Source organism: Bombina bombina, chromosome 2 (assembly GCF_027579735.1).
Source record: "Bombina bombina isolate aBomBom1 chromosome 2, aBomBom1.pri, whole genome shotgun sequence".
NCBI lineage: Eukaryota > Metazoa > Chordata > Amphibia > Anura > Bombinatoridae > Bombina > Bombina bombina.
In genome coordinates this window covers 436,302,777-436,319,426 of record NC_069500.1, presented here as the reverse complement: position 1 = coordinate 436,319,426, position 16,650 = coordinate 436,302,777, and the positions used below count along the sequence as shown (strand labels likewise).

General features: G+C 37.0%; 1 protein-coding gene across 1 annotated transcript in view; it reads right to left on the bottom strand.

Annotated features, from left to right (window-relative positions):
- The window catches only part of GCN1 (GCN1 activator of EIF2AK4), a 293,771-nt gene that overhangs the window by 170,150 nt on the left and 106,971 nt on the right, over positions 1–16,650 (bottom strand). Inside the window, exons 27-39 of the mRNA XM_053702061.1 lie at positions 14,933–15,013; positions 14,169–14,312; positions 13,893–14,020; positions 13,622–13,811; positions 13,438–13,508; positions 13,091–13,256; positions 8,514–8,708; positions 8,167–8,413; positions 7,968–8,089; positions 7,775–7,889; positions 7,429–7,608; positions 7,120–7,340; positions 6,625–6,693 (exon numbers count right to left, since the gene is read on the bottom strand). Coding sequence (XP_053558036.1) covers positions 6,625–6,693; positions 7,120–7,340; positions 7,429–7,608; positions 7,775–7,889; positions 7,968–8,089; positions 8,167–8,413; positions 8,514–8,708; positions 13,091–13,256; positions 13,438–13,508; positions 13,622–13,811; positions 13,893–14,020; positions 14,169–14,312; positions 14,933–15,013 — 1,929 coding nt within the window. The remainder of the gene's footprint in view (positions 1–6,624; positions 6,694–7,119; positions 7,341–7,428; positions 7,609–7,774; positions 7,890–7,967; positions 8,090–8,166; positions 8,414–8,513; positions 8,709–13,090; positions 13,257–13,437; positions 13,509–13,621; positions 13,812–13,892; positions 14,021–14,168; positions 14,313–14,932; positions 15,014–16,650) is intronic.

The window sequence follows — 16,650 nt, the reverse complement described above, 5'->3', positions numbered from 1 at the left end:
ACGCCAGACTGCACCCCAACCCAGAAGGCTGGCGTCCGTAGACATAATCTTTCACAATGATCTTGAAGGACACATGTATAGAGATAGGAGATCCTGACAGAGCCACCAGGAGAGAGATTCTCTAGTATGGCTGTCCAGGACGTTCTGTCAGGAGAGGGTGGAATGATCTTTGTTTCATTGTCTGAGCATATTGTTAGTTAAGGATATTGTCAAGTCCTTGCCCAGGAATGAACCTGAAACATGTAGGTACGCGTCCTTCCGATCGGAAGTGGTCATGAACTGACACTCGTCGACTAAAGGAAGAATGGATCTAATACACTCCACCTCTAAGGACAGAGCCTAGAGTAAACAGGCATTCTGACAGCGGTGGCATCTGAACCCACACCTCCGAAGAGGCTTGAGTCCTAATCCAGCACTTAAACCACTCGGCCACGGTATCTCGTGATGAAAGAGCACAGAATAATAGCTACAGATTATACTAGCCACAACTGAAAATCCCATAGTTTTACAGGCAAGGATGCAGAGTTGGATTCAAACTCACAACCTTCCATTCCAAAAGCATCAGAGCTAACCACTAGGCCATGCCAGCATGCTGGTAGGATAAAATAGCATCCAAATGTACATTTAAAAGGGACATTATACACTCATTTTTTCTTTGCATAAATGTTTTGTTGATGATCTATTTATATAGCAAATAAAGTTTTTTTTTTATAAAAAAAATGTATAGTTTTGCTTATTTTTAAATAACATTGCTCTGATTTTCAGACTCCTAACCAAGCCCCAAAGTTTTATGAGAATACCGTCAGCTACCTTCTCCAGCTTGCTCCTGTTTGTGTAAAGGGTCTTTTCATATGCAAAAGAAGGGGGGGGGGGTTTATTTCCCACTTGCAGTGGGCTTTCCACCTGCCTTTTCAACAGAGCTAAACGGAGAGCTTCTAAGTAAGTTTTTTAAACCGTTTTATACTGGATTTTTAGGTGGCCAGCAACAAAGTTGCAGGACAACCTATTGTTTTTGTTAGGATTATTATTATTATTCTTTTTATTCCGCCAAGTTTTTTATTCAATTGCCCATAACTGCTTGTTATTGTTCGGATTATTATTATTATTCTTTTTATTCCGCCAAGTTTTTTATTCAATTGCCCATAACTGCTTAACTGCTTGTGCAAAGCTCTTGAAATCAGGTATGCTGGTACATCCTATTGCTCTGCTACATCTCATGCAAAATTGAACTCATAGGTCACATGCTCTGGCAGCCATATTGCTTTTTGCGACAAATTTCGACAAACGCTTACAAATCTTTAGCTCTGGAGCTGCTTATGTTACAACTTTGAAACTTGCTATGCTTAGTGCTACTATGACCTAGATTTGCTATTGCTCAAGGAGAAGTGTCTTGGTCACATGATGTGGCAGCCATCTTGCATTTTGCGAAAATCTTCAAACATCTTCTTCTCTTAAACCGCTTAGTGCAATGATTCGCAATTTTGCACATATGCTCCTTGCAAGGTCCTTTACCAAGTTTGTTCAAACTGCGATTTTTCCATAATCACCATGGCTGCCGTGAGACATTACCCTTTTTAGCGACATTTAATTGCGTAAATTTGCACTTTATACATTAGTTTTTCAATATTTAACAATATTACAGTGTAAGACACACAATTACACAGTCATAAGCCTCAAAGACAATATTGTAGTCAAAATTCGCACTGCGCAGTCACCTTTGTGAAATAAAATATTTGCAAATTTTCATAAAACTTCTGCAAATTGTAGAAGTCTATGGTGAGCATTAGTGTGTGCAATATGAAAGCCATACATTGCACAGTGTGGCGGCCATTTGTTTCGTATGCGCCGTTTTTAAAAACTAAAAAAATCTTCTTCTCCGAAACCGCTTATGAGACAGACATGAAATTTGGTTTATAGAGTTATCTTATGACCAATATTCAGATTTGTTCAAGAGAAGTCAATTGATCATGTGGTTTGGCAGCCATTTTGAATTGTTCAAAATTGCTTAACGATATCTTTAAATTAAAAATAAAACCCGTTTTACAAAAATGCTTTATTTTTGCCATGATTATTGACAACTATAGTGAGCACTATTGTGCGTAATATGGAGCCTGTATATCTTACGATCGGGCAGCCATCTTGGTGTACGCGAAAATATCGCAAGTCAATTTTCTCTGCAACTGCTTATGTAAGAACTATGAAATTTGTTGTATAATCTTATATGGCGACCTAGATTCACAATTGCTCATTAGGAGAGAATCAGTCACATGAAGCAGCAGCAATATTGGTTTTATGTTTATCGTAATTATTTGTAATTCAATACTGCCTCTTGAGTCAATTGTTCACAAACACAAATTACTTATGCTAAGCTCTTGAAATCAGGTATGCTGGTACATCCTATTGCTCTGCTACAACTCATGCAAAATTTAACTCATAGGTCACATGCTCTGGCAGCCATATTGCTTTTTGCGACAAATTTCGACAAACGCTTAAAAATCTTTAGCTCTGGAAGTGCTTATGTTACAACTTTGGAACTTGCTTTGCTCAGTTCTGCTATGACCTAGATTTGCCATTGCTTAACAGAAGTGCCTTGGTCACATGATGTAGCAGCCATCTTGCATTTTGCGAAAATCTTTAAACATCTTTTTCTCTTAAACCGCTTAGTGCAATAAAGCACAATTTTGCACATATACTCCTTGCAAGTTCCTCAACCAAGTTTGTTCAAACTGCGATTCTTCCTTAATCAACATGGTTGCCGTGAGACATTAACCTTTTTATCGACATTTAATTGCGTAAATTTGCACTTTATGCATTCGTTTTACAGTATTTAACAATATTACAGTGTAATAAACACATGATTACACATAGACATAACCCTCAAAGACAATATTGCAGTCAAAATTCGCACTGCGCAGTCGCCTTCACGAAATAAAACATTTGCAAATTTTCATAAAACTTCTGCAAATTGTAGAGGTCTATAGTGAGCATTAGTATGTGCAATTTTAAAGCCATACATTGCATAGCTTGGTGGCCATTTTGTTTAGTATGCGCTGTTTTTAAAAGCTACAAAAATCTTCTTCTCCGAAACCGCTTATGGGACAGTCTTGAAATTTTGTTTATAGAGTTATCTTATGACTAACATTCAGATTTGCTCACATGAAGTTGATATGTCCTGTGGTTTGGCAGACATTTTGAATTGTTCAAAAATGCTTAACGATATTTTTAAATTAATAATAAAACAAAAACTGTTTTACAAAAATGCTTTATTTTTCCTACGTTTATTGACATCTATGGTGAAAACTATTGTGCATAATATGGAGGCTGTATATCATATGATCTGGTAGCCATTCATTTTGTTTTACGCGAAAATTTTGAAAATCTATTTTCTCTGCAACTGCTTATGTAAGAAATGTGAAACTTGCTGCATAGCCTTATATTGTGAGCTAGAGTGACAGTTTTTCATGTTGAAGGAATTGGTCACAAGCTGTGGCAGCCATATTGGTTTACGTGAAAATTTTGAAAATGTGTTTTCTTTCCAACCGCTTATGTTAAAGCTGTGAAATTTGCTGTATAACCATATATTGTCACCTAGAGTTATATTTGTTCATGTTGAAAGTATAGGTCATATTGTGTGGCAGCCATTTTAAAAAACGCAAACATTTCGAAGATGTGTTTTTTTTCTCCAAATGTTTATGGTAGAACTGTAAACACTTGTTGTATAGCTTTATATTGTGACATAACTGCTTATATAGCATTGCAAAAATGATGCGCTGGCCACCTCTATTGCTGCTTGCAGCTATATTTATATCAGTATCTGTGCATCTTATTCTTTATAGTAGTGTCTATTACATGCAGTTATATGAAAATGAGTGTATACTGTCCCTTTAAGCCGCAATAACTGCAGTTGAGATCAAACAGCAAACCTTCCACTTGCTAGGTAGCTAAACTAACCTTAGGCTACCACAGCAGGCTAAAACAAACAGATTGCGGAAAAAAAAATTAATAGCGATCTAGAATACCCAGTCTAATCCAAATCCCCAGGGGAAAAGACTGCCCAGCCAAAAATAGCATGAAGGGTATATAACTACAATAATATCCAAAAAAAGAAAAGAAAAAGTAAGTGATGTAATATGATAAGAATATCCTATAGAAAGGAAAGTCTAAAAAAAACTGCTAAAAATCTCCCAAAAAAACGAAAATAACATATTGCACAGCAATAAAAACAGTAGATGGTATGAAATACACTGCCAAAAAACAATTTGTGACAATAGAGAATATCTACTGTAACAGCCCCTAAAGGGAATAGGATTACTGCACAGCAATAAATAAAACACCACACATAAGTATGATGTTGCAAGCCAAAATCAGAAGAGGTAATCAACTATCTAATTGGATATACCTCCCTAAATCAGGGACAGGAAGTTTCAGAGACGTTAAAGTCACTTCAGACATGTGTCTGCTCCAAATAAAGACCATGTCTAAATCCGTGGAGGACTGAGAGACATCCTATATACTACTTTCCTCAACAGAAAGGACATAACTAAATCACTATATGATCCAAAAAATGAAATAATATTTAACCAAACAAGGCTATACTGAGCCCCCTTTAACAGTGACCTTCCTGAAGTATAATCAATTCAGATAAAGACCCCAAAAGAGGGGACACCATCAACATGATAGTAACATACCAGCAAATAACTCTAAAGGAAAGACGGTATAAAAATCTACTAGTCTAACAGTACCATCCTTAGCAAAGGAATGTACCGCCTGCACTAGGTGTCATTTAATAAGACGTCACTAGATGTCAGCAATCACTCATATTGCACAGAAATAAGTAGAATATAAAGAGTAAAATACTAAACTTATTCTAATAAACTCATTAAATAAGAGTAATTAGAATAGGTCTATGCTGATCAGTTTTCAGAAGCAGTATAAACCACCTATAAAACCCAGGACAGAGCAATAAGATAGCTTGCACAAGAAAAGTATTAACTGCCAGGGCAGGATAGCGCACAGGAGGACTGATATAACAGACATTTCAAACAACACACCAAAACCTAGCCCGTGGCGGGAAGAGTCCTTTTAACCCCACCACTGCTGGACGCAATCTCCACGATATGGAGCATAATTAAAAAATCAGGGCGATCCCGCCCGCTAACATCGCTGGCCTCCAAACACTTTGTATGAACAAATACGCTCCAGTAAGAGGGTATCTTATATAGCTGTACAATGTGTCGCTTACCAGGCTGTAGACCCGATAACAGCGTTACTGCGTGTGGCGACAGATACCTCTCTCTCATGTCTCACTGATGAGCTGTGGGCCCCAGCTCGCTGTGCAAAAAGGCATGAAAATTTGTAAGAGAGAGCGGTTGGCAGCAGGAGTGAAGTGGCGCAGTAGCAGCTCGCTCTCTAAAATTCTGCTATTCTCGGGTGACTAACAGCTTATCGCGGACACAAGCCACATGCACCAAAAAAAAAAATCCACGGGGATAAATATTTGCGGTCCCCCTGCTTCTTTCCTCCACAGGAGGGAAAGATAGAGCCTAAGGAAAAGAGGTCTCTAGAGCTTAATAGAGACCATTGTAATGCACAAGTGAGCTGCACAGCAGTTACGTATTCAAACATAGTTAATGGCGCATAGCAGGACCTCATGAACGATCCTGAATCGCCCTAGTCCCCACACATTTCCCCTCCAACTAGAACAGGGGATAGATGATAACCATTCTAAACCTCCATGCTTGAGAGGATATGAGGCACACACCGTCACTTGGTATAATGGAACAGCTGCAATCATCTCCTTGCTAAATAGGAAATGTGAAGCGGAGGTTACGAGACGGAATAAAAGCTAAATTAACCCCACCTTGTTTGAGAGGTATCACTAGCTGAATATGCAAACGTATTTTCACTCAATAGGCATCCATTCTCTCTGCCAGAATAGAGAGTAGAAAAAAACAAAGACTAGCTGCGCATATAAAGAATATCCCAAGGAGGATATTACACTGTCCTCAGATCATTTACATTATGTAGATTAGGTGCCAACTGGTCACCTAGTAATATCTTCTGTCCTTAGTTGTTCCCACAAAGGAGAGGAAAATAAATACAAAAGGACTTACCCTCCATGATCAACGCTGTGGAGCACACAGCCTTCCAGGTCTGACAGGGACCTGAGAAGAAGAGGAAAGCAGTGTAAGCTAACACTGGTTGTCAGAAGGGGTGTTAGCAGATATATGCTGGAAGGAGGACAGAGAAGTTTCCCTGTGACATCCAGCAGCTAACAGCTACCATAACTATTACTAAGAGGATTACATGGACACAGCATTAACCACAGTCCTATCTTGAAGGGGAAGTACCCATTAAAGGACTTAATTCCAATTTTCTTCAGAGCACCAGCTTCGTCTTCCTCCAAGTTACAGAGGCAAAGAATGACTGGGGGAGTATGGGAAGTGGGAGGGATACTTAATGCTTTGGCTGGGGTGTCGTTGCCTCCCCCTAGTGGCCAGGTGTTGAATTCCCAAAAGTAATGAATGAATTTGTGGACTCTCCATGCCACTGGAAAGAAATCATTGAATACTCAGGTAAATGAAGTTTGCAATAAATCACTTAACAGAAAATAGAAATACTTACTTCAGGAACTGGATCTAATAAAGATGATTTAAGACCAGGGGTGACACTTGGCAGATAAGGAGCCAGATCCTGAAAAAGTGAGTAGAATACATTTTGTTCACAAAATTCAGTATTTTTAAGAGGTTTGTTTCAAAGTGTTATCAATATTACCTACATAAACTATTACAAATGTAAACTTGAATAATAGATATAATTGAAAAATCAGCTTTAAAAAAAAGGTATAATCTTTATATAATTAGACAAACTTACTTATCTGCACTTTAACTTTTTATTTTACAAAATACCAAACCATCCAATAGTTATTCACTCTGCTGACCAAATAAAGAACAAATTATACAATCTTATTTTAAATTATTCTAAAGTCCAATGCAGAGAAAAGTCACTAAAGTATAAAAAAAAAGTGACTATAGTAACTTGAAATTTTAGCATACTAGTTAGTTTTATGAATGCCTATTATTGCCAAACAAAAATGCTACCTGCTGAACAATATATTACCTTCTGATCTGTGAGTGAATACATGTTTCCAATAATCTGCGCTGACATTTTTCTGGTATCTGTAGACCTGTCCTGGAAAGCCCTCTGAACAATGGGCATGATTAAGGCAAGAGATGGAGCATCAATAAAATGAACAAACTTAGTCTCCAGCAGGGTTTGAAGGCACTTATGAGTCTTTCTTGAAGGATCAGTCAGTGCATCCAGCAATATAGGAGAAATGGCTAAAAAGAAAAAAAAATGTTTTGCTTTATCTTGAAACCAGTAGAATCAATATCACAACAATCAAAATTTTACAAAAATAACACTAACCCAAGATCTCCGGGTTACGAATTACTGAGCCAATCTGCCTCAGAGCTTGCTGTCCAGCTTTCTGGACTTTGACATGAGAGTCCGTCAAGACCTCAGTGAGCTTGGGCACAATATTTGGAAGACAAGAGGACAACTGTTTAGGAGCACAGTAGGCCATAGCTCCCAATAATTCCACAGACCCTAGCAAGATGAGAAAACAAACAAAACAAGAGTCAAAAATAATAAAACTGCACAAAAAAATATGACTCATAAATTAAACATATACCAACAACAAAAGTATTCAGCAGCAACAGGTGGCAGATAAAATCTGAGTTGTATTTTTAAATTAGAAGTCAAATATAGATACCTGCTTTGGTTCGCCACGATTCCTCCTCAAGAGCTACAAGTAATGAAGGCAAAACAAGCTTTACACCGTGGGCACTTAAATTACTCATGACTGCCTTGGCACATTCATCTGCCGCCTGTGACAGGAAGAAAAAAGTTTATGTTTAAAGTGGCATGTTCTGTGAGAGGCATAGAACTTGTCAGTGGACACTTACCTCTCGCACATACTGGTTCCCATCTCCAAAGCACAACAGCAGGTGAGGCAGCACATGAACAACATATGGTTCAAACAGTTTCCCAAGCATAGTAGATAGCATCTCAAATGCAAATAGTGCTCCTAAAAATAAATTAATTTAAATTAAGCATCTTCTTTTTATTCCATTTTCCAAAGTTAGAATATTGACGATATTTTACCCTCTCTGCGTCGGAAATTCTTTTTGTCTTGGATGGCTTCCGTTAGAGTGGTCATCATTTCCTGTTGCTTCAAGGAGAGTATACCTAACCCCTTCACAAGTCCTGCTAGTCCATAAGCAGCCCCTTTACGTTCTGCATACTTATCAGATTCCAGAAGGAGGGCCATTAGTTTCTGAATCATTCCGCCAGCATCAGCTTTAATAGCTGGCACAAGAGGAGGCAGGCAGCTTGCTACAGATTCTTGGACCTTTTGGGAAAGTAGCACATTATCAGCAAATTAAGTTGCAGCTGATGTATTACACATACAAAACTACACATTACATAGTATGCAGCCTGCTTATAGATACCTGCTGTGATGGAGTGGAGAGAGCTGCTATGAGCTTGGCAACTATTGGTTTGACTTTAGGGTCATCCTTATCCAAGTGCTTAGCCAGTGAGCCCATAAGAATAACAACACTTTGTCTCACAGCATCATAACTAGCATCATTTGGAGCATCCTTCAGGAATTCTTCAAACACTGGTAAAAGTGAATTAACACTATCCTGAAAAGGAAAACAATTTAAAAAAAAATAAATATATATATATATATATATATACACACACACACACACATATATACATACATATATATATGCTACATCTCATGCAATATTGAACTCATAGGTCATAAGGTTACGCAGCCATATTGTTTTATTCAACAAATTTCGAGAACTCAAACAACTAGTTAAACTAATTGTATAAGGAATACAATAAAGTTTGTAGCATTGAATTCCACAAAATCAATATCAATATTACTCCAAGGAAAATTGTTTAGGATAAATACTCTAATTTAAAAAGTTCCATACCATTCATACTTTAAATCTTTATTATATAAACTAGGAACACACATTCACACAGTAGCAGAAGAATATAAAAGCACTTAAACCTAGTTTTAAGGTAAGAATTAGAGGTTCAAATATTCATTCGCCATTAATAAACATGGGCCCACTGATATTGTAATATAGAGTAAGCTAAGCCCTTACAATCCGAGGGCTGAATTACTTTTAATTTTTAAATATCTAGTACAGTGGGCACCAGGATTAGGTATCTCTTATTGTTGAACCATAGTATTAAATTTACAACTTAGGTAAGCAGTTTAAAAAAGACAGACAGGAGAGACACGGCTGCTCCTGCTGGACCCCTGACGCGCGTTTCACAGAACGCTTCCTCAGAGGGGGTGCGGGCCGCTGCTACTCAGCGTTGTTTATACTGATATTTTGCCCACCTTCCAGATGCAATTGGTGCTCGTTCCATAATTTTATGCATCCGATTGGTCAATGTGCCTATCAATCACCTTTGATTAAGCAGTTTGATTGTACGAAGGTGGGATGGCATAATAATAATCATATGGATCAGTACATGATTGGTGAGACCTAAGGGTATTATTGAGTATTAACTCACTTCGATCCACAAAACAGATACATGGTCATTTTAGATACAGAATAGTAATCTCACTTGCATTTACAGTGCACAGATAAGGAATAGGAGAACAGAATTGGAAGTAAGATATGAATTAATGGTTGGTGTAAATCACAACACGATCATCCAATCTGTGTAGCGCAATGGTACACACCTCCTTACTGAAATCTTATGATTGGATCAGACCATTGCTATCACACGTTCTATAACACATGCCTTCAATGACCAATAGGAGTCAGATGTTTAAGAACCGGTAAAGGTGATTGATAGGCACATTGACCAATCGGATGCATAAAATTATGGAACGAGCACCAATTGCATCTGGAAGGTGGGCAAAATATCAGTATAAACAACGCTGAGTAGCAGCGGCCCGCACCCCCTCTGAGGAAGCGTTCTGTGAAACGCGCGTCAGGGGTCCAGCAGGAGCAGCCGTGTCTCTCCTGTCTGTCTTTTTTAAACTGCTTACCTAAGTTGTAAATTTAATACTATGGTTCAACAATAAAAGATACCTAATCCTGGTGCCCACTGTACTAGATATTTAAAAATTAAAAGTAATTCAGCCCTCGGATTGTAAGGGCTTAGCTTACTCTATATTACAATATCAGTGGGCCCATGTTTATTAATGGCGAATGAATATTTGAACCTCTAATTCTTACCTTAAAACTAGGTTTAAGTGCTTTTATATTCTACTGCTACTGTGTGAATGTGTGTTCCTAGTTTATATAATAAAGATTTAAAGTATGAATGGTATGGAACTTTTTAAATTAGAGTATTTATCCTAAACAATTTTCCTTGGAGTAATATTGATATTGATTTTGTGGAATTCAATGCTACAAACTTTATTGTATTCCTTATACAATAAGTTTAACTAGTTGTTTGTGTTCTGTTTCTTTAGAATCCACATCAGGTGTCTGTCCTAGTTAATATATAAATGCTATACTTTAATTTAAGGTATATTGAATGTAATATATAATAAGGAACAGCATCTGTTATTGTTAAAACTCCAAGAATCCCCACTCACATATTCTAAAATTTCGAGAACTGCTTAATAATCTTTAGCTCTGGAACTGCTTATGTTGCAACTTTGAAACTTGCTGTGCTTAGTGATGCTATGACCTAGATTTTCCATTGCTCAAAAGAAGTGACTTGGTCACATGATGTAGCAACCATCTTGCATTTGCGAAAATCTTTAAACATCTTCTTCTGTTAAACCGCTTAGTGCAATAAAGCACAATTTTGCACGTATGCTCCTTGCAAGGTCCTCTACCAAGATTGTTAAAATTGCGATTTTTCCATAATCAACATGGCTGCTGTGAGACATTAACCTTTTGATCGCCATTTAATTGCGTAATTTTGCACTTTATACATTAGTTTTACAATATTTAAAAATCTTCTTCTCCGAAACCGCTTATGGGACAGACTTGAAATTTTGTTTATAGAGTTATCTTATGACTAACATTCAGATTTGTTCAAGAGAAGTTGATATGTCATGTGGTTTGGCAGCCATTTTGAATTGTTCAAAACTGCTTAACGATATAATTAAATTCATAATAAAACAAAAACCGTTTTACAAAAATGCTTTATTTTTGCCATGTTTATTGACATCTTTAGTGAGCGCTATTGTGCATAATATAGAGGCTGTATATCTTACGATCGTGCAGCCATCTTGGTTTACGCGAAAATTTCGAAAGTCTATTTTCTCTGCAACCGCTTATGTAAGAACTGTGAAATTTGCTGTACAGTCTTATATTGTGACCTATAGTCACAGTTGTTCATGTTGAAGGAATTAGTCACAAGCTGTGGCAGCCATATTGGTTTACGCAAAAAAATTTAAACTGTGTTTTCTTTCCAACCGCTTATGTTAAAACTGTGAAATTTTCTGTATAACCATATATTGTCACCTAGAGTTACATTTGTTCATGTTGAAAGTATAGGTCATATGGTGTGGCAGCCATTTTAAAAAACGCAAACATTTCGAAAATGTGTTTTTTTTCCAAATGCTTATGTCAGAACTGTAAACAGTTGTTATATAGCTTTATTTTGTGACATAACTATGGCATTGCAAAAATAATGCGCTGGCCACCTCTATTGCTGCTTGCAGCTATATTTATTATTATTAGGTGGCCATGCAACAAAGTTGCAGGATAACCTATTGTTATTGTCAGGATTATTATTATTATTAGGTGGCCATGCAACGAAGTTGTAGGACAACCTATTGTTATTGTCAGGATTATTAGGTGGCCATGCAACGAAGTTGCAGGATAACCTATTGTTATTGTCAGGATTATTATTATTATTTTTTTATTTTATTTTTTTATTATTATTATTCCGCCACTTATTCAAGTGCTTATAAAAACAACAGCATAACTCAAAAACTCATGAAACTTGGCACTATGCTAAAGATCTATGCTGTGCATAATCCTATGCAAAATAAATCTCATAGGTCATGTGATCTAGCAGCCATATTGCTTTTTGCGACAAATTTCGACAACCGCTTGAAAATCTTATATATTGCAATGCTACATCTCATGCAATATTGAACTCATACACATATAAATACATTATATATATATAATTATATATATATATATATATATATATATATATATATATATATATATATTGTATTTATTCTTTACAGAAAAATGAGTAATGCTGCTAAAGGCAATGAACAAAAGACAAACGGATAACAGCAGAAATTCTGCAAAGGCTAGACCAGGAGCATGCACAACTACGATTTACTTCTAATATCAAATTTTTTTCATTCTCATGTTATTTTTTGTTTAATAGATACATAGGTAGGTAGTGTGCACATGCCTGAAGCACTACACAACAGGAAATAGTGCTGCCATCTAGTGCTCCTGCGAATGTATAACATTGTTGCAAAACTGCTGCTATATAGTACTGCAGACATGTGCACACTCTTGAGCTTAAATTTCTGCTTTTCCACAAAGATTAACAAGAAAACTAAAAAAATTGATAATAGAAGTAAATTAGAAAGTTGTTTAAAATGTTATGTTCTAGCTAAATCATGAAAGAAAGAAAAAATGGGTTTTATGTCCCTTTAACTAATTGTGCATTAAAGGGACACTCAAGTCAAAATTAAACTTTCATGATTCAGAAAGAGCATGCGATTTTAAACAACTTTCCAATTTACTTCCATTAAAAAAAAATGTGCAGTTTTCTTTTATATTTACACTTTTTGTGTCACCAGCTCCTACTGAGCATGTTCAAGAATTCACAGAATATACGTATATGCATTTGTGATTGGCTGCTGGCTGTCACATGATACAGGAGTGGAAAAAGTGATAACTTTGAAATTTGTAAGAAAAAAAAAATATATCTTCTACTCACTTTAAGTTCAGACTAAGTGCTATTGCATTATCTTGCTACCATGCATTTGTTGATTATGGAAGTCTACTGTAATTACTGGCCCTTTAAGAGCACACAAATGATGTGTACCTACCTTTCCATGAGTATTAAGTGCAGACAAAGCTGCATCTAACATACATTTTCTGACATCAGGGTTACGATCATTTAGAGCATCAGGAACAAAGAACAGGAAAAGTGTCTTGACTTGTGAACTGTCTAAATACTGAGCAAGCTTATTTAAAGCGAGTGCTATACCACACCTATAAAAAAACAACAACAAAAATATAAGCACAAAAAGATAGACATTACAATTGTACACAAAAAGATTTGTTATACAAATATGAAGGAAAAAAGAATACTAAACAACAGAGACATTTCTGGCCAGACTATTCAATGTATTCTATGTATAATATTTTGTTAACATATCACGTTATCACTTACCTTGCTTCAAACTGATCAGGGGGAGACTCCGAAATTACCCTACCCAAAGCATCTAAAACTGGTGGTGGCCTCTATAAAAAATAAAAAAAAAGTGTAAGATGAATGGCAGAGGAGCTAAACAAATTAACTTACAATCATTGACTCACATAAAGCTTCTCATGATAGAGCACAATCATTGACTCACATAAAGCTTCTCATGATAGAGCTCAATCAGTTTGTTCATAACAGGAGTGGCCTGATCACAGTATTCTGCCACTGCGTGCGATAATGCTTCTGCTCCTGCCTGTCTCACAGCTTCTTCATGATAAATTACATCATTAATTAGTAGAGAGCACAAATCTGGCTGTAGTTCAAGGCCCATAGCTTCCCAAAACCTTAAATGGCACAAACAATAAAATGATGTACAATTATAAGTTTAATGCTTACTGCTAATAAATAATAAGAGAGCACCATACCTTTCGGCCTGTGTTCTGATCTCATCCTCAACATCAAACTTCATCACCCAGAGTCTGTGTAAAACATTCAACCCATTCACCTCATCACTGTCTGGGGTTGGGATCACCATCTGAAGTTCAATCAATCCCTGACAAACAAAGCAGTGTGGAGAAGATAAGGAAAATATCAAATTGCAATATAACATACTAACACTGGCAAGGAGTGTAATGAGGTACAATGAAGGGACAAAAATAATTGACTTGGCGGAAAGGCAGAATTTTTGGTTTTGTTCTTACCCTTAAAGAAGCATCTCTCACAATTAAGCAAGATGATTGCAGAGCTTGGAGTAACACATCAATCTCTTCTTGTTCTGCATAAGTACAGCCTTCTCCTCCTCCGCTGCTTGTGCATAGTGTAGTCAGAGTATTGGAAGCCAGGACCTACCAGAGGACACAGAATGCATATCCTCACATTCATCCATAAGTAAGCTCTATAAGAGTTAAAGGGACAGTATACTATAAAATGTGTTTCCAATTCATTTTTTTTACCAGCTGCAGAGTATAAAATGTATGAGATTTGCTTTTTTGAGGTTTATTTGTGTATACGAATTAGCTGATTTTGTGTTTTGAAGCCACAACCTAATAAAATGGGTTGAGCTTGTAGGTATAATCAGATCTCATTACTTTATCACATTGTGTACATATACCTGCTTCTTTATCTTATATCTGTCCATAAAACAATCACCAATACTTGGAGAGAACAATGGAAAATTAACATTTTATTTCCTTATCTCTTCTATAACCCACTGGGAGTGTAATTTCTTCTACTGGCCTCGAGGCAAAAAACTTTTAGAATAGGTGGAGATACCACAGGCTAAATAAACTAATTCAAATGCCAATATAAGGTTAATGAAAATACTTGTAAACAATTTAATACACTCCAGCAGGTAAAGTGGATCATTGGGAACAAATTAAAGGGGAGAACATTTTTGAGTAAACTGTCCCTTTAAGTACATAGTCTAGGACAATATTCATTTTAGAGAGATGAAGAACACACTCACTTGTAATCTTGGTGAAGATGTCCCTATTACTCTGGTAAGCAAGAGGAGCATATCTTTGCGAGGCAGCAACTCTGGACCATTCTACAAACAGCATGAGATATAAAACTGTCACTCTGTATCTCCATTTCAAAATAATTAATCTAAAAAGCAATCACAGATTTGTGTGAAGAACAATTAATGTTAAATTGTTGGTAAACTTTGGCTATTGAATCTACACTATAATTATTCATAAAAAACAGAATTTATGTTTACCTGATAAATTACTTTCTCCAACGGTGTGTCCGGTCCACGGCGTCATCCTTACTTGTGGGATATTCTCTTCCCCAACAGGAAATGGCAAAGAGCCCAGCAAAGCTGGTCACATGATCCCTCCTAGGCTCCGCCTACCCCAGTCATTCGACCGACGTTAAGGAGGAATATTTGCATAGGAGAAACCATATGATACGGTGGTGACTGTAGTTAAAGAAAATAAATTATCAGACCTGATTAAAAAACCAGGGCGGGCCGTGGACCGGACACACCGTTGGAGAAAGTAATTTATCAGGTAAACATAAATTCTGTTTTCTCCAACATAGGTGTGTCCGGTCCACGGCGTCATCCTTACTTGTGGGAACCAATACCAAAGCTTTAGGACACGGATGAAGGGAGGGAGCAAATCAGGTCACCTAAATGGAAGGCACCACGGCTTGCAAAACCTTTCTCCCAAAAATAGCCTCAGAAGAAGCAAACGTATCAAACTTGTAAAATTTGGTAAAAGTGTGCAGTGAAGACCAAGTCGCTGCCCTACATATCTGATCAACAGAAGCCTCGTTCTTGAAGGCCCATGTGGAAGCCACAGCCCTAGTGGAATGAGCTGTGATTCTTTCAGGAGGCTGCCGTCCGGCAGTCTCGTAAGCCAATCTGATGATGCTTTTAATCCAAAAAGAGAGAGAGGTAGAAGTTGCTTTTTGACCTCTCCTTTTACCAGAATAAACAACAAACAAGGAAGATGTTTGTCTAAAATCCTTTGTAGCATCTAAATAGAATTTTAGAGCGCGAACAACATCCAAATTGTGCAACAAACGTTCCTTCTTCGAAACTGGTTTCGGACACAAAGAAGGCACGACTATCTCCTGGTTAATGTTTTTGTTAGAAACAACTTTTGGAAGAAAACCAGGTTTAGTACGTAAAACCACCTTATCTGCATGGAACACCAGATAAGGAGGAGAACACTGCAAAGCAGATAATTCTGAAACTCTTCTAGCAGAAGAAATTGCAACCAAAAACAAAACTTTCCAAGATAATAACTTAATATCAACGGAATGTAAGGGTTCAAACGGAACCCCCTGAAGAACTGAAAGAACTAAGTTGAGACTCCAAGGAGGAGTCAAAGGTTTGTAAACAGGCTTGATTCTAACCAGAGCCTGAACAAAGGCTTGAACATCTGGCACAGCTGCCAGTTTTTTGTGAAGTAACACAGACAAGGCAGAAATCTGTCCCTTCAAGGAACTTGCAGATAATCCTTTCTCCAATCCTTCTTGAAGAAAGGATAGAATCTTAGGAATCTTTACCTTGTCCCAAGGGAATCCTTTAGATTCACACCAACAGATATATCTTTTCCATATTTTGTGGTAAATTTTTCTAGTCACAGGCTTTCTGGCCTGAACAAGAGTATCAATAACAGAATCTGAGAACCCTCGTTTTGATAAGATCAAGCGTTCAATCTCCAAGCAGTCACC